Raw genomic sequence first — 18,113 nt, forward strand, 5'->3', positions numbered from 1 at the left:
CAGAAGCCATCTTATGTCAAGATATTCAAGGACTTGTGCACACAAGCACACAAATCTAGGAACCACTTTCCTAAGAAGATCCGTCGAAGCAAGGAAGTCTACATAAGATGGCGAAACATCCTTCCAGAGGGCTATGAAGTTTTGAAGAAGAAAGGGTGGAAAGGATTGGTTGGACATCCGCATGATAGGGGGAAGCGTTGTAAAGTTTTCTCCTCCAGTTTATTTTCTGCACTTCACTCCACAAATTCTTTCTTTCCTTTTTCATTACATGTTAATTTTATTTGTTTTTGTTTCTAACAGCAATTAATCTTTTGATATTTGTTTCTATGAAAAAAAAATATTGCGGTTAGTTTTTTGTTGACAGGTGTTTTGGTATTTAAGTTTGGGGGATGCCCTAGCCTTGTTCACACTCAGATTTTCTTACTTCCGGTAATGTATTTCTATACTACACATTGAGGGCAATGTGTAATTCAAGTTTGGGGGTATGGAAAAACACTTTGTCTATTTATTTTTGTTCTTATTTGTTTATTTTTATTTGTCTTTTGTGTTAAAAAATTTGAAAAAAATAATAATAATAATAATTATGCTATGTTTTTGTCAAGTTTGAGTTAAACTGTGACTGTGGTTTGCATTTCATTAGCTTGCTTAAAGGGTTGAACATCATCATTATGTCATTAGGAGTCTGAGTCCTTTGACTTATTTTTGGGTAAAAGAGATTTCACTTCTTTTGAGATAAAATTTTACGAGCACATTAGCATGTTTTCTGTGAGGTATGATGTTTGAGCTTAGGCTTGTTCTCTTTGAGATTTGTTGGATGACCTATTGATGAATAACCATTGGCTTGCAAGATATAAAAAATAATAATAATAATAATAAATAAATAAATAAAAAAGAGAAGGAAAAAGAAAAGAAAGATCATGTTGAGTTTTTCACTAAGTAACCGGACCTCTTGCCTCATTGAGCATTGAGTGTTCGCGTCAAAAGGTGTGAAGTTCAGTGTTGATTTATGATATGGCTAATCTGACTTTGTAGCCTTTTTGACCTAAGTTAATAAGCCCTTAAGGATAATCTACATCTAGTGCCCTAAAACTACCTGGCTTGGGAGTCATTGGCCTAACACTTGTTACATGAGTCAATTAGAAAGCTTAAGGGAGTTAGACATTGCAGAGCCTGTAAAAAAAAAAAAAACGTATCTTGCCTTGGTTGTTTCATTTGATAAAGATTTTTACAAATTTTATGGAACTTGTCTTGAGTTTAAACTGAAAGCTTCATGATTGTATGCTAATTACACTTTACACATTTCAGAACATATGAGGTCTCAATTGTCCATTTATGAGTGATTTGATTTTGGATTTCCTTTCGACTATTATGATGGTGTTTGTCTTTTTAAGTTTGCTCATGAATAAAAACCATGGTTTATGTGAAACTTTTTTCTTGTTAACAACATAGTGCTACAATGTTTGTGGGTATCATTCCTGTTAAGCCCTCACGAGACTTCACTCGTCCACTAGGGATGCCTAGGAGTTTAAAAGGCTTGTTGCATATGCTAAATACAATCGTTTCTCCCACGAAAGAGGATTTATGTTTTGTTTTATTTTGTTTTCGTTTTATTTTTCGTTTTGTTTTGCTAAGGGACTAGCAAAATGTAAGTTTGGGGGTGTTTGATCAGTGCCAAATATTGCATATTTGGACCTCTTTATTTATATTAGTTAATCCTTTAGCTGTGTCGTTATTTAATATTTTGTGTTAGTTTTGTGTTTTTAGTGTTTTGTAGATCATTAAAGAAAAACTACAGCTTTAAAGGGAAAAATGCAAAGTTTGGAAGGAAGCATACTTTGAGAAGACCTAGATGATGTGGTTAAGTCTAACCAAATCCAAGAAAAGGTTAAATCAGATTAAAGTTCAAATTGGATAAGATTTCGGATCGGATTCAAATTCAGATTCTGTATATGTCTCGGTATTTTGACCATAACTCTCCGCTCAAATTTCGCATTGAAGTGATTCAAATGGCATTGGAAAGCTAACTCAAAATACTACAATTCGTTGTGAAATAGGATTTTTCTAATTCGTACAGTTACTATGTCAAAATCGCCCTACAATTAAGAGACACAAATCTGAAAGAATCCTATTCCGATTTCAGACTTCTATTTTGACTGGGAGACAGACTTCCGAATTATCTAGGTTTAATAAGGTTTTTAGGACTTTTCTAAGCTTATAAATAGACTTCTTTGCATTCAAGAAAAGAGACACAATTCCAGAGAGCAAAATTCTTTTTTTTTTAGTTTTTCTTTAGTTTTAGGTTTAGATTTTATTTTTATGTGGAGCTAAATTCCCAACTAAGGTTGGGGATGAAGCCTCACTGATGAAGAATGACATTACTTTTATGTAAGTCTTTATTTATCCGATTTTATTGAGTGTTATATTTCAATTGTTTTACTTCTAATCAATGTGTGGAGTGATTCTTGGATATTTCTTGTGATTCAAGGATACATGTGATGATTTAAGATAATTTCATATGATTGATTGCTTGGTTTTTAACTCATAAAAATTGGATATCCCTTGTGATTTGTTCTACGGATACATCTGGTGGTTCAATTGAATTTGGATTCCTTTTGTGATTTGGGCAATGAATGGATACATGGGATGGTTTTGATTAATTCTTTGAAGCATAGTCAAACATACTTAAGATTTAAATTGTGAGAACTTCGGATAAATATTGATTAACATGGAGTATGTTGTTATGATTCTGTGAGTGTGGATTCCTAAACCTTAGTCTTTACCTTTTGTTTTATTTTATTTAGTTTATGTTTGTCTTTTAATTTTTAAAACCAAAATCAAAACCCTTTTGGAACTATGTTAGGGTAAAATTAGTTTAGATTTAAATTGTTCTTTCAAAAATACAATTCTCTGTAGGATCAACCTCGCACTTGCAATCCATTAAACTACAATTGATTCGTGCACTTGCGAGTTAAATAAATTTGCACAACAATAACATCATAATTCATCACAGAATCAGTCACTATGATGGGGCCATTTGCAGTGTCAAATGTTGGCCTCCAGATGGCTGTTTGTGCAAGAGGCACAACATTTAGGTCAACATATCTATAGTTGGTAGAGGAAGAGGCCATTTTTATAGTTGGGAGAATGTCAGAAAGGACAAAGCTCTTGAAGAAGGAAGGAAATGGAATTGCAGGGGATGCAGGGTGAGAAGCTGGAAGGCTGTTTTAAACATTGTCTAATTTCAAATCAAACAAAAATAGTGAATGACGGCCTTCGCAAGTTCCGAGCACCCCCGAGATTTGCTGATCGCGCTCCCTTCTTTAAGACTTTCTTCCCCAGATGCCTTTGTGCCTCGAGTGTTGGCAGATAGGGTCTTTACGACAGAGACTTTTGCACCTTTAGTACCACCTTCCTATGAGAAGATCCCATCGTTTCCAAAAAATAATGATAGAGAAAAAGAAAAAAGAACAATAAGAAGAAAATGAAAGAGGGGCTGAAGTTTTTTGGGACTTTTGCTAACGTGGCATTGGTTTCCTAGAGATGGTTAGAATCTATTAGTTTTCTTGAGGCTGGGAGCGACGCGCTTTACTGAATCTGCGCATGTTTTATCCGACGACTAAGATTTTGGTGAAGGTGTGCCAGCAATTTTTGGTACTTGCAAAGTAGAATGCTCAATTGCTGATTCATGGCCAGACGAGCAAATAGGGATCGTGGCGGGAAGAAGAATTCCAAGTTGCATCTGAAGGAGGTTTCGGTTGATTTGGATGTTGCCTCACGATCTTTGGATTGTGAGGTGGAATTGAGTGAGGAGGAGGAGAATTGTGATCTTTTGGCCAGTGAAGATATAAGTTCTTCGCTGGTGGATGTTCAGGGAGTTCCTGTTGAAAGCATATCTGGTTTGAAATCGCTAAAGAATGTTTCTATTCTCTATGAGCGGGAGGTTCTGAGGAATTCTATTGTTCATGTTGAGGAGTTTGGGCTACGGGTTGCTGATCCTGTAAAGGTTGATCAAAAGAATTTAGCTTAGGATTGGAGGCAATTGTTCAAATCGGAGAAATTGTTAGGTGCATTACAATATTTTGCTCCCTCTAGTGAAGATGGAAAAATTGTTGTGAAGCCACCAAAGGAAGCAATTGAGGAAGGTATCTCGAAATGGTCTCCCTCCTTGGTAGGTCAATTTCTTGATATACCCCTCCCTTACTATATTGTGAAACGTGATGTGGGTAGTTGTGGGCTCAATATGGGAAAGTTGATGTGTTCTTGCTGGAGAATGGATTGTTCTTGTTCAGATTTCCAGATCTAAGGACTCGAGATGAGGTTATGGAGGCGAAATTATGACATATAGCCAATAAACCTCTGATTTTGCGAAAATGGACTCCAGGTATGCAGCTTCTTAATATTTCCCTATCTATTGTCCCTGTTTGGATTAAGATGCATAATTTGCCAATTGAATTTTGGAATGCCACATATTTGAGTTATATGGCTAGTGGTGTTGGCAAACCACTTTGTGCTAATTTTGTTACTAAAGAGCAAATTCGGCTTGGTTTTGCTAGAGTTTTGGTTGAAGTGGATCTGGAATCTGTTTTCCCTAAAGAAGTTGAAATTATTGGTATTGTTGGGGGTAGGGTAGTTTTTGGGATTGAATACCCTTGGCTCCCTATAAAATGCAAGAAATGCAGGACTTTTGGTCATCTATCTCATGCATGTACTAAGGTTGAAAAGAAGGTTTGGATTCCTAAAAAGCTTGAACCTATCCAGAAGGAGTTACCAGTGCAGGAGGATCATCTGAAAATGAAGGCAACTGCAACGAAGAGTTTTGTTCCTAGTACTATGGCTAAAGATCAATGGAATGTGGTTAGGACTGTCAGGAGAACTCCGGTGTGTAAGGATCCTATCAGGGATAGTCAGGCATTGGACTAATTCTTTTCATTTACTGGCCAGGGCTGATGGTGGTGTAGTGAAGGGTTCAGGTACTTTTCCTAATTCTCTTCAAAATGTTATAGAAAATGCTTTGAATGAGGAGAGTGATAACCTATTGAGGGTTAAGGGAAAGGGTAAAATGGGGGAAGATGAGGAGGTCTTGATGAAGGGTTTTTCTCATACTATATGAATTTTTTGATTTGGAATGTGAGGGGTTTGAATCACCCCTCTAAATAGAAGGAGGTAAAAAGTATGATCCAAAGGCATAAGATTAGTCTAATTTGTCTAATTGAAATTAGAGTGAAGGAGAATAAGGCTGAAAGGGTTAAATCTTGTATAGTTCGTGAGTGGGATTATGTTTTCAACTATGATCAGCATTTCTTGGGTAGGATTTGGCTGTGTTGGAAGAAATTAGACTTTGAAGTGAATATCATTGATAAGAGTGAACATAGTATAATGTGGGATTAAATCTCTTAAGACCAATTATTGTTGGTTCCATTCTTTTGTTTATGGAGCTAATAAAGGTGTGGACAGGAAGATGTTGTGGGGCAAGTTAAATACTATGAAAGTGAGAGTAGCTAATAACCCTTGGATGATTTGTGGAGATTTTAATGCGGTTTAGTCTTTGGATGAGAAGTGGGGTTCTACTAAGCTCAATTCTTATGAAACTGAGTTTGGTAAATGCTTAAATGACCTTGAGGTCTTGTATTCAAACTTTAGTGGTTGTTTTTACACTTGGACTAATAAAAGTGAGGAACCTTGATTTGTTGCCAGGAAATTGGTTAGGGTCTTAGCTAATGAATATTGGATGAGCTCTTTTGGGAAGACTATTGTAGAATTTCATTTTGGGGCATCTTAGATCATTCTCCTACTGTTATTTTAGCTAGAATTATGCAGAGTTTTGGCCCTAAACCATTTAAGTTCTTTAATTACTGGTTGGAGCATCAAATGTTCTTGAATTGGGTGGAAGAAGGTTGGAATACTCAGGTTGAGAGGTTTCCTATGTATAAGCTTTATATGAAGCTTAGAGTTGTGAAGGCTGTTTTGAAGGAACACAATTTGGTTTGTTTTGGGAATCTGAAACATAGAGTTATTCAGGCTCATGATAACCTTACTCTTGCTCAAAAGGAGGTCATTGCTTCTTTTGGGAGGGTTGACTGTTTACTTAAGGAGAGGGAGTGTTTACATGCTTATGTTTCCATTACAAAGGCTAGGGAATCTTTCTTGAAGCAGAAGGATAGGAATCAATGGTTGAAATTGGGAGATCAGAATATTAGTTTCTTCCATCGATCTCTTAAGGTCCAGAATGCAAAAAATACTATCACTCTTTTGTGGGATGAGTATGGAAACAGAGTAGAGGATGTTGAACAAATTAAGCAAGTAGCTAGGAGTTTTTACAAGAAGTTATTAGGTTCAAATCAGCTGTAGTTCACCGATTCAAAGGCAATTTGCATAAGGCAGCTTATTTCTGCTGTTGTTTCTGCTGATCAAGTAACTATGTTAGAAAAGGAGGTTACTGCAAAAGAGATTAAGGATACTCTTTTTCATATGAAGGCAAATAAAGCCCCTAGTCATGATGGTTTATCTGCAGATTTCTTCAAGTTTGCTTGGTCTATGTTAGTATGAAGCTTACTCATCTATGTTTTGCAGATGATCTTTTCATTTTCTCTGAGGCTAGTCTTAGCTCTATAAATGTTATTAAGGATGTTTTGCTTGAGTTTGAAGACTTTTCTGGCCTGAAAATCTAATCCTTCAAAATGTTCCTTTTATTGTGCTGGTATTTCTAACAAAATGAAGCTTATTTTGTTGGATGATTTGGGAATGGTTAAAGGTCATATTCCTGTGAGATATCCTGGGGTTCCTCTCATTTCTTCAAGACTTTCTGTAGTTGATTGTGGGGTTTTGCTTAATAGAATCACTTGTCGGATAGATTCTTGGTTGTCTAAAAATCTCTCTTATACAGGCAAATTAAAACTAATTTTTTCTATTCTTTACAGCTTACAAGTGTATTGCACAAGAATTTTCATTCTTCCCAAACAGGTTTTAAAAGCTATTGAGCAAAAGTTCAATAGATTTCTTTGGAATGGGAAGACTAAAGGGACTACAAAGGTCAAAGTAGCTTGGTCTTATGTTTGTTTTCCTAAGAAGGAGGGTGGTTTGGGTTTGAAGAGGTTAGAAGTTTGGAATCAGTCATCTATGCTTAGGCATGTTTGGAGCCTTTTTGCTAGGTTTGGTTCCATTTGGGTGGCTTGGGTTAAAGAAAATATGCTAAAAAGGAAGAGCTTTTGGAGTGTTGACATACCTCAAAATTGTTCTTGGAGCTGGAGGAAGATTATGAAATTGAGGGATATTGCTAAAAGATTCTTGAGGTTTAAGGTTGGAAATGGAGAAAGCATACATCTTTGGTTGGACAGGTGGCATCTTGCTGGAGTTTTGTTTGAAAATTTTGGTTATAGGGTTGTTTATGATGCCATAAGTAGTTTGGAAGCCAAGCTAGCGACTGTTATTCAAAATGGTAATTGGTTTTGGAGACCAGCTATATCAGAGGACTTGGTTGAGATTCAAGCAAGATTAACTGAAGTTGATTTGGGTCTTTGTGATACACCTGTTTGGAATGCCTCCAGGAAAAGAGTTTATGTTCGCTCTGATACTTAGGAGGCTCTTAGGGAGAAGAATGAGGAGGTTATGTGGTGTAAGCTGGTCTGGTTTCCTCTTGTTATTCCTAAGCAGGCTTTCATTCTATGGCTTTCTATGAAGGATAGACTAATAATAGGGGAAAGATTGCTGAAATGGGGTTATCAAGGTAATGTTCAATGCAGATTTTGTCATCACCAATTGGACAATCCTGATCACTTGTTTTTTAAGTGTAGCTTTAGTTACAAAATTTGGAGATTTTGTATGATGAGGTGTAGAGTTGAAAGTCTTCCTGTGAAATGGGATGACACTGTGCAACAAAGATGCAGTAATTGGGTTCACAATTTTCTCAAGTGCTTGCTTTATCTATTGGTTATGGGATCAGTTGTCTATAGCCTTTGGCTCACTAGGAATGAATTTGTTCATGATGGACAGCCGTGTACAGAGGAGCAGATTTTGAAAGAGATTGTTTGGGAAGTTCGAAATAGAATTTCTGGGAGAGGAAAATATCCCAGAACTAAGGAGAACATCATGCTTTGTTCCTTGTGGAACTTATTTGAAGAGCTACTCATGTAGTTGCTAGGTTGTAGATGAATTTCCTTTTTTGGTTTTGCTTGTTTTCAGTTTTTAGTCTTTTGTAAAGACTTGTAATGGTCTTTTGGGGGTTGTTCCTGGAGAATACTTATGTAGGAGTTAAGTTACAGTTTGGTTTTGTGTTTTTTCTAGTTTGGCCTTTTGTAAAGGCTTGAAATAGGGTTTGATGTGTTGTTTTGTTTGAGTTTTGAGCTTTATGAAATCTCTTATTCATCCAAAAAAAAAAAAAAAAAAAAAAAGAAAGAAAGAAAAAAAGAAAAAAGAAAATAGTGTGACTCGAGAGGCGGGAAGGAAGAGTCATGTGCCTTAGATGATGCCAAGACATTTGAGCGATTGAGTGTGCTTGAGCATAGTAATCTTCTGCAGGGTTTGAATGTTCAGGGTCTACACTCGATCCCGATCCCAATTACCCGTTGGAAGACTATGGTGCACAGGGATTGCACTTGATCCCTCTAGGGTCTGAATCGTTTGAGCTTGATTTCGAGGTCAAAGGTGTTTTCCTCGATCCTTCGGATGTCCAATTAACCCCTTTCATTATCTTCTCTTCAAAATGACGTAACACTCTAGAGGAGTGTTTTGTCGTCTAAGGTAGCCAACTTGCTTGTTTAGAAGGACTTTCTTAGGAAGATGGTTCCTAGGTTTGTGACCTTGTGTGCATAAGTCCTTGAGAAGTTTGGCATAAGATGGTTCTTTGAGACATTGAGGAAATAAAGCTTGAGGGTTCTTAATGTGTCTTAAGAGGGAAAGTGATAGACGAAGAAGCTTCAGGGCTCACTTCCTTGTCATTAAACATATATGAATTTTTCAGGTGCTCAATTGGGGTTGGGGGGGGGGGGGGGGGGGGGGTGTGTGGATTGTGTGTGTGTGGGTGGGTTGGCTTGGACATGCTCATGATGAGAACTACTTGAGTCATCATCATCAATCATGTAGTGTCTGATAACCATTGGCTGACTTTGAAGCTCTTCTTCTTCTATCCGATTGAATTTAGCAACTAGATGATCAATCTATCATGCCAACTTGGGAATAGCTTGGCTAGTCGTTTGCATGAATGACATAATAGAAAGGATGACATGTTCTTACAATTCTCTCTTTTGGATGTTTTTAAATGGGAAATTGTCTCAAATGTCTATGTTAGATATGTCACAAATAACTACTAAGGACATGAGTTTGTAATTTTGATAATTTTTGGGGGTAATTACCTTTTTCCCCATGAACTACAACACATTTTCACTTTGCACCCATGAACTACCAATTGTGACACCCGACCCTCATGAATTACCATTTTGTGCCACAAACCCCCATTTTGTCAGTCAAAGGCCCATTCCGTCAGTCAAAAACGTTAACTCATATAGTCAAAGTGACAATGCGTTGTAGTTCATGGGGGCAAAGTGACAATGAATTGTAGTTTCTGGGGGCAAAGTGACGGGTAGACCGTCTGAGTTAACTCCTTTGACTAACGGAAGGGGGGTTTTGGGCACAAAGTGGTAGTTCATGAGAGTTAGGTGTCACAGTTGGTAGTTCATGAGGGAAAATTGCTAAGGTGTTGTGGTTGATTGGGGGAAAAGGTAATTACCCTTAATTTTTTTTTAACAAGTCCACACAAGAGGAGGGAGGAGGGATTCGAACTAGTGACATCTGCTTTATAAGGCATGGCTCCCAGCCGATTGAGCTACCCCTTGGGGACTGTAATTTTGATAATTAAAACCTTCAGTTTGTTTTGATTGACATGTATGTCATTCTATTATATTTTTCATTTAGGCCCTGTTTGGTTTGCAAAATTGACTCATGGAATAAAATAATTCTTCTTATGGAATAACTATTCTTTTGTTTGGTATGAGTCTATTCCTATAAATAGTTATTTTTGTGGGAATTACTAATCCCTTTCATAAGGGAATAGCGCTCTAAAAAATGAGATGAATGGCTATTCCTTGAAGAATAGACATCATTTTCCAAAACAATACCTTCTTCTTCTTCTTTTTTTTTTTTCAAAATCTCGTTAACTCTTTAATTTTTATTTTTATTTTTTTAGAAAAAAGGGAAATATAAAATGTTGAATTTTGGGGGTTGGTTGCTTGAGTACTTGGGTCTAGTCGCACCACGCATAAAGCACTTTGGGGATGGTGCGACCACCCTCGGTGGATTTTGGGGTAGCCTTGGCCACCCCTAAATCTCATCGGGGGTAGCCACAGCCTCACCCATTGCAATCATGGGTGGCCGTGGCCTTTCCCGATGCCAATCATAGGTGGCTTGGCTACCTCGAAAGAGCGTCAAGGGTGGTCACACCATCCATGAAGCACCCTCAAAGGTGCTCTAGGGGTGGTTGGCCGGCTGCCCCAATGAGACCACCCTAAGGTACTCACTGGGGGGGCGGGCCAACCACCCCAAATTCAACAATTTTTTTAAAAAATTTTAATTCAAATATGAGTTTTTAAAAAAGAAAAAAATAATGTGGATATTTTTGTAATTGTGGTTCAATTCCAATTAAAACATATATATTGTTACCGAATCAAAGAATATAAATAACTATATCATTACATGCTCTTCTATTCTTATATTGTTTAATATGTCTTATATAGTTACGTATTATATATTTATACTATAGATAAATGAGCCCGACTCAACTCGAATAACATTCTCAACGAGCTCGAACTCGAGCTCATCTGGGCTTTTAGCAAATCAGTCTTGAACACACATTTCATACATTGGCTCGAATAAACATCTTCGTAAACAAGTCAGTCTTGAAATCCTAAAACTCAACTTGACTCAGCTCAATTACAGCCCTAACTAAAACCCTCAATTTGTTTTGATTGGCAAGTAAGTCATTCCATCATATTTTTCATTTAGTTATTAGAGCATTCTCAATGGAGGAGCCAAATTTTTCTGCAAAATGACTTCTTAAAACACACTTTATCTAGTTTAGCTAATGAATTTTTAAAGGTCTCCTATATCCGATTAACTATATTTTTATCTATATAATTTAAATATTATTAAAAGTGAGAAAAATTTTGGGAAAAATAGAACATGTGAGAGGAAAAATGGAAAAAGTTTTGGGAAAAAGAAAACATGTGAGAGAAAAAGTAGGAAAATATTTGGAAAAAAGATAAAACAGGTGAGAGAAACAATAAAAAAATAAAATGGCTCCCTTAAAAAGTGTTGCTATATTTAGTTTTTTTTTTTTTTTTTTTTTTGCTCTTCCAATCAAATATCTATTTTACTTTTTTTTTTTTTTTGTTAATTCAATGTAGGAAGTTTTTTAAACATTTGAAGAGCTATTTTAGATAAAAGTAACATTTGGCTCTTCCATTAGGAATGTTCTTAGCAAACAAACTTGCCACTAGATATATTATCCATGCCAAACCAATAAAAATATGACACTTGTAATCTCAAAATGCTTTTAAAAGTGAGTAGCATCACCTATTGTCTAGTCTTAACTTTATTTGACTTTCTCTCCCCCCAGTGATTTTCTCGATTTCCAATGGCAGTGCACAGTAAACCTCAATCTTTTGCAAAACACACAAACACTAAGAAAATGGTGGGCCTAATATCACCAGCATTAGCAGAAAGATAAATTTTATTTTATTTTATTTTATTTTGTTTTTCCAAAAGCAAAACCAAAAATAAATTAGAGGGGAAAGGGGGAGAGAAATAGATACAGACTTATCATGATGATCTTAGTCAGCATACTCCTTATATTCATCCTCCTCGTATAATGTAATGCTCGTCCCAGATTCGACAGGAGCATGTTGCTTTCTTGTTCTTCCACTCAGCACCACATGTGTAGCAAAACTCATACCCACATCTGCAAAAACATTGCATGCGAAAGATACAAGTAGCTATTCAATCATCTAGCTTTCCCAAAAGGTACATTTATCTTCCTCATCTTATTTTTAGTATCTTTATTGCTTCAATAAAAATGTCAAAAATTAGAAGGAAGAATATAAAGTACCTGCAAGTGATGTGGTAGCAACCTCCAGCTAGTTCAACTATGTTGTTGCACTTAACACACTGGCGCCAACGTTTTGCCTCTGCAAGAGACTGGAGCTTTGGATATTCTGAATGTGAATAAGGATTTGATCGTTTGTAATCATAGCAGGTCAGATTAGAATGCCAAGGGATTTTGCAATTGATACAGAATAAGAGATGACATTTCATGCATTTTCTTACTCCAGTTTCTTCAGCAGCAGCATTTATAGTCTTATTATATTGTAAAATCTCACTTTTTGACATTAATGCCGAGCACCTGGGATATGGGCAATAAACTTTCTCTGTAACAGGAATAGAAGATTCTTTCATTCTTTGACTCATCACCTCCACCATCTTGGGTGCCAAGAATTTTCCACAACTATCAATATTAACCTCAGACTTACAGCCTTCATGAGGGCACTTTGCCATCATCCCATTAAGAAACTTGGCCTCCACATGTTGTTTCATACAAGAGAAGCAATACCTGTGCTGGCAACCATCAACTGAGAACATTTTATCAGCACCTGTATCTTCAAAACATATCACACATGTCTCCTTCAAACAGGTAATTTGAGAAACTATAGCACCTCTTGCAGATTTAATTGCAAACTTAACATCATTACGTGCCAGAAGAGACGGGTTGCAGTATGTAAATTTTCTTCGGAGAAGAGCCACCTGATTCACCAATGTTGCAATCTTACTATGTCGTGGAGGTGCTCTACCTGTAATCTGTATTCAAGAATACAATATCATTATGTGGCACTAAACACAAGCTTCAATTAGACGGCTAAGATTACCATGCTTTACACGCAAACAAAAAATTGTGATGACTAAAATAAATTTTCAGAATACAAACAAAAAGAATAAGAAATAATATTCAATTTTCCAAACCATTATACTATTAAATCTTTCAAAACAATGTATTATCATTTAACATTAAGTAGGAAAAGTTTTAATGGAGCAAATCATTTCAGAAAAACAAAAAGGAAATTTTTTACAACAATAAAATATTGGTAATACATACTTCCAAACGAAATCACTCTGCTTTTCCAATAGTTTGGACCTTGCAGCTTCTGCACATTCTAATAGAACAAATTTTAAAGAAGTGGCTCAAATGAAGCAACATATGCAGAACTTGGGGCACGTTTGGTACGCAGTAATAGACCCAGGAATTGAATAGTTATTCCTATGGATAGCTATTTCATTACATGGTTGCGCTACCAATCGTACCCTTGTTTTCCTACTAGGTATTTGCACAGAACTTGTTAAATTCTATATTTTTTAAATTCCAAATAGTGTGCCTGCTATTTGTTTAATCACAAAAGCGATATTCATTGTGTATGTAACACCCAACTATCTATAAATCAAAATGGGAATTTACATCACTTTTTCAGGCAGCTTCAAAATCACCCAACCTCTTAGGCTCTTACCAACATCCAGGTGTCACAAGAAAGGGTTTTGCATTAGCATATTAACCATCAATTAACAAAACATTTCTCACATTATAAATTTATATCCATCAAAGCCCCACCAAGCAAGCTATATTATCAAATATAACGAACACAAATATTTCCTCAAACAAGGCAGCACCCAAAAATAAAGACAATTACAAATCAAATCATGCAAACTTTTTAAAAAGGCAAAAACAAATTATAGTTGAAGTGACTCACATTTTGGTAAAGCATGTAGTGATCACAGAAAAAGGTGAGCCTTTTCAAATCCAATCTGAGAGCTTCATTAAGCCCTTCGATCAGAGCCTCCAGCTCAGCAATTTCATACGTCACCGTTTGAACATCCACCAATGCCTCCAGATTCTTCCTCACCTCCAAGATCAGATTATCCCTCGAATCGCAAATCGCGACCCCTGCTCCGGCCACGGTGACCTTCGTATCCCTAACGCTCTCTTCGCTCAAAAACCCCATGAAGTACAACCTGAAACATTCGGTCTCAACCAAAGCGGCCGACGAAGATGAAGACGAAGGGTCTGTGCTTTCGTACGGACGGCGGTAATTGTGCAGAGTGACTTCCCATTCCTCATCGGGGATGTTGATGATATCGTTTTCCCCTTCCTCATCGGAGATGTCGACGATATCGCTTTCCCATTCCTCATCGGGGATGTTGATGATATCGTTCACGAGGGAGGCGGTCATGGCTTCTTGCAATTGGAGGTGATAGGCAAGATCGAGGTCGGAGTCTAGGCTTTTCGCCGTCATGAGCACTCCACAGAGCGCGGTGTTGAGGTCGTCGTCCCTGAGTCCTGACTGTAATCGTTGCCGTGGGTTGGTCTGTTTGAAGTTTCTTTCACTTTCTCGCTGGGAGGGAAAGCGAGGAGACTCAGAGACAATGACCAGAAACGGTTGGTGTTTTATAGAGAGAATAAAACGCGACCAAAAGATAGCTTGCCAAAGAAGTCAACAATAGGGTGTGACCAGTGGCCAGTGGCCAGTGGCCCTGTTGGTATTATATATTTTATTTGAATTTTGAAGTATACCCGATCTTTACTTGTTACTGTATATTTGATTACCATTAGGGTTTAGCACTAGCAGTAGATACTCAGGTACCTTTAGGGTTTAGTAAATTTAGGGTTTAGTATTTTTAGTTATATTTATTTTTTTTAGGACATATGGCATTTTTATATGGCGACAGGAGGTAATCCGTTAGTTTGGGTTGACGGACTATGACGAAAGTACTAAGTTAGTCTTTTACCTTAAGTACCATTTGTGATATGATTTGAAAATTAGGTGCGAAAAAATAAGAAAGTGAAAAATTAGGTATTAAAAAGATAATTAACCCTTAAGAATTTGATGAAAATTTAATTAGTATACCCAACCTTCGTTGGGATGTATCTCTACTCCCATTGAAGTGTGTAGGGTGGAGTCGCCATCTGTAGAGCCTTTGTGGGAGTAGATCTCCCTCCCCTAATAGAGGCATGCCGGGGTGGATCTCCAACCCCGTATAGGTGAGCAAGAATGGAATCATCCCTATTGTGTTGTTGTGGGAGAGGATAAAAACTTAACATTCTCTCAATTTTGTCAAAGAGTTAACGTAAGAGTGTATCTGCAATACTAATTATTTGTAATATCTGCAACCACATCTGCAAAATGTAAATATCACTTAAATAATTTGTATATACAATGTGTTTGTACTAACCGCATTTGCACAGTTATTGTGGTTATTAAATAAGATTATTAAGTAATGAGTCCTATTTTAGTCTCTTGAACTTTTTTTGAGTCTCTATTATAACATACTTTAAATGATTTTAAAAATAATTTAGACTGATTTTTAGTATTTTGGACTTGTTTTAACTTTTTTTCAAGCCCTAACGTTTTGAAAATATATTGATCTCACATTGCTTTTGTCTTTTTGTCCAAGTAAGTGACTGAATTGTGAAGAAACAAAAAAAACTTAAACAATGTAAACATAACAAACACCTAATACAAAGCGACGTTGTTTTGGTGAATTCATTAAATATAATATATAACATATATTATGTATAAATGATATGCATAATAACCGCATTCGCATACCCTAAAATCGTTATTCACATCTGCATATGCAAATAATCGCTTTTGTTAACCCTATCCACATCATACACCCCATGTTAGAACAACATTTTAGTCTTGTATCCTTCAAATTCAACTGTACTTAATGCTACATTCAGTCACAGATAGAGATCAAGCTTCCTTATTTTATCCTGAGAGAAGCTTTTCTCCAAAACCCTTAGTGGTTTTCTTCCACACCCTTAGTGGTGTTTAGCCGCCTCCTCATGAGTGTTTTTTAGGAGGAGGTATGGCCTCCATCCTCCTCCCCTCTCCTTCCTTTTTTTCCCTTTTTGGTGTCCTTTTTCGGTCATTTTTCTCCTCTCCCCGCCATCCACAACACCGCAAACCAATAGCCTCCTCGCCTTCCACTGCCCACCCTCACCACCTCTCCAGATCTGCTGCATCCCGTCATCCTCGTCTCTCAACTTCTGCCGCTGACGGGTTTTGCTTGGTTTTTAGATCTAGTTTCAAAACTAGATCTACTTTCCTTAGTCATCCCCGCCCACCACCTTCCCCAGCGTTGCAACGCCGCCATCAGTGCTTAGATCTGACACCCACACGACCCACGCGCCGGCAAGAGGATACACCTTGCCGCTCATGCTCCTCCAACTGCGTACCTGTTGCTGGAGTTTAGATCATTGTTGGTGGGTTTTTTTTTTTTTTTTTTAATGTTTTCTTGTATTTTCTGTTTCTGCTATGCTTTGCTTTATTTTCCGTTTCTTGTGGGTTATTGTTTCCCTGATCTAAAGTAGTTTGATCTTGTGAAGGAAACTTTTGTTGACGACTCTCATCCCTCAACGACTCCTATCCAGTTTTCTGTTGATATTATTTCATGAAACTAAAATTTTGAATTTATTATTATTTCATGATTATTTTGAATTTCAAATAAATAACTGATCTCTTATTATCATGTTTTAATAGTCATTTATTTTAAATAAATAACTTTTTATCCTATTATCTTGTTTTGATCGGTTACCACCACTTCATCATTATCTCCTATTATTATGTTATATGAGATCATGTGTTTTCAAGTTTCAACTGATGAGATCATGTGTTTTCAAGTTTCAACTGATGAGATCATGTGTTTTCAAGTTTCAATTGATGAGATCATGTATTTTCAAGTTTCAACTGCTTTTTCAACGTTAGATTTTAAAATATATGTAACCGTTATTTCAATTAAAAAACTGCTTCTGAGATAATATGGAATTATATAGATATATTTTAATTCCCACCAGTTTTATTATTTTTTATAGATAAATTTATTTTCTCTCCCTTCCTCTCACCATTATTAACAGCTGTTACAAAATATTTCTGTTCTGGATAGTGTTCAGAGTTTGCAATCTGCACACTACATCGGGTAGTATTGTATCCTGACGATAAGATTGCTCTTATTCCCTTTTGTAAGACTTCTAATACAAGTGGAAGGCAATGTTTATCTAAAAGATAGAGTCACAATCGCCTTACTGTCCAGATTTCATTTACTTCTCATTCTATTTGTATTCTACGTTTATTTTTTCCTTGCAATTCCCACATCTTTATCTCCAACAATTTTTAGATAAACATTCTGCATTCTTCAATGGCGCTTCCAACAATGAATTCTGCTATTACTTCTCTGAACGTGATGCCACAAGATCTTTTCAAATTGGATCGTTTTGATGGCAACAACTACAAACGCTGGAAAGAGAAAGTTGAATTTCTACCGACAACATTAAAGGTTCACTATGTGCTTGACACACCCTGTCCGAATGTTCCTATGGAAGGAGAACTAATGAACAAATTGATGTAAAGTTCAAATGGGAGGAAGACAACTACACATGTAGGGGGAGTATTCTCAACACCCTCACTAATCCACTGTTCGATATGTATGCACCAAAGAAGTTTGCAAGAGAGATCTGGGAGGCATTGGAGAACAAATACAAAACTGAAGATTCTGGCAACAAAAGCTATCTGGTCAGTAATTATTTTGATTTTAAAATGGTGGATAATAAGCCTATTTTGAATCAGGTTCATGAGATTCAACTTTTTGTCCAACAATTGTATTTAGAGGGCATTCCAATTGATGAAAATCTTCAAGTGGGTGCTATTATTGCAAAATTGCCACCAACTTGGAAGGATTACCGTAAGTCACTTAAGAGAAAAGGTGATGATCTGACTCTGGAAGGTCTTCAGAGACAACTTCGTATTGAAGAAGAGTCAAGGCTTTGAGACAAACTCGAAGAAAAGGCTGAAATGAGCAAATCTGCCCATGTTGTTGAAATAGACAACAAAAAAGGGGAAAAGCACAAATATAAATTTGGTGGTCCTAGTAAAATAGGTCCAAAGAAAAAGGGCAATTTCAAGAAAAATGTGATTTGTCATTACTGCAAGAAGCCTGGGCACTTCATCAAGAATTGCAGAGTTCTGAAGAAGAAGGAATAGGCCAACAATGTTGAAGAAAATCTTATTGCAGTAATTTCTGAA

The 18,113-nt window shown here is 36.6% G+C and overlaps 2 protein-coding genes across 2 annotated transcripts; one reads left to right on the plus strand and one right to left on the minus strand.

The window, feature by feature from the left end:
- Nucleotides 1-5,811: 5,811 nt before the first annotated feature.
- LOC148584214 (uncharacterized) lies at nucleotides 5,812-7,575 on the plus strand. Its single transcript, XM_088518800.1, has 3 exons — nucleotides 5,812-6,300; nucleotides 6,382-6,521; nucleotides 6,918-7,575. The coding sequence occupies exons 1-3, from the start codon at nucleotides 5,812-5,814 to the stop codon at nucleotides 7,573-7,575; spliced, it is 1,287 nt and encodes a 428-aa protein (XP_088374926.1).
- A 4,126-nt stretch (nucleotides 7,576-11,701) lies between these two features.
- Nucleotides 11,702-14,505, minus strand: LOC132164079 (E3 ubiquitin-protein ligase RSL1-like). The gene is made up of 3 exons (XM_059574495.2): nucleotides 13,782-14,505; nucleotides 12,095-12,840; nucleotides 11,702-11,947 (listed from the first exon to the last, which is right to left on the minus strand). Exons 1-3 carry the CDS (start codon nucleotides 14,322-14,324, stop codon nucleotides 11,842-11,844), a joined length of 1,395 nt encoding a protein of 464 aa, XP_059430478.2. The 5' UTR covers nucleotides 14,325-14,505; the 3' UTR covers nucleotides 11,702-11,841.
- Between the last annotated feature and the right edge of the window lie 3,608 nt (nucleotides 14,506-18,113).

The sequence above is a fragment of the Corylus avellana genome, chromosome 8 (genome assembly GCF_965113065.1).
Source record: "Corylus avellana chromosome 8, dhCorAvel1.hap1.2, whole genome shotgun sequence".
Taxonomy (NCBI): Eukaryota; Viridiplantae; Streptophyta; class Magnoliopsida; order Fagales; family Betulaceae; genus Corylus; species Corylus avellana.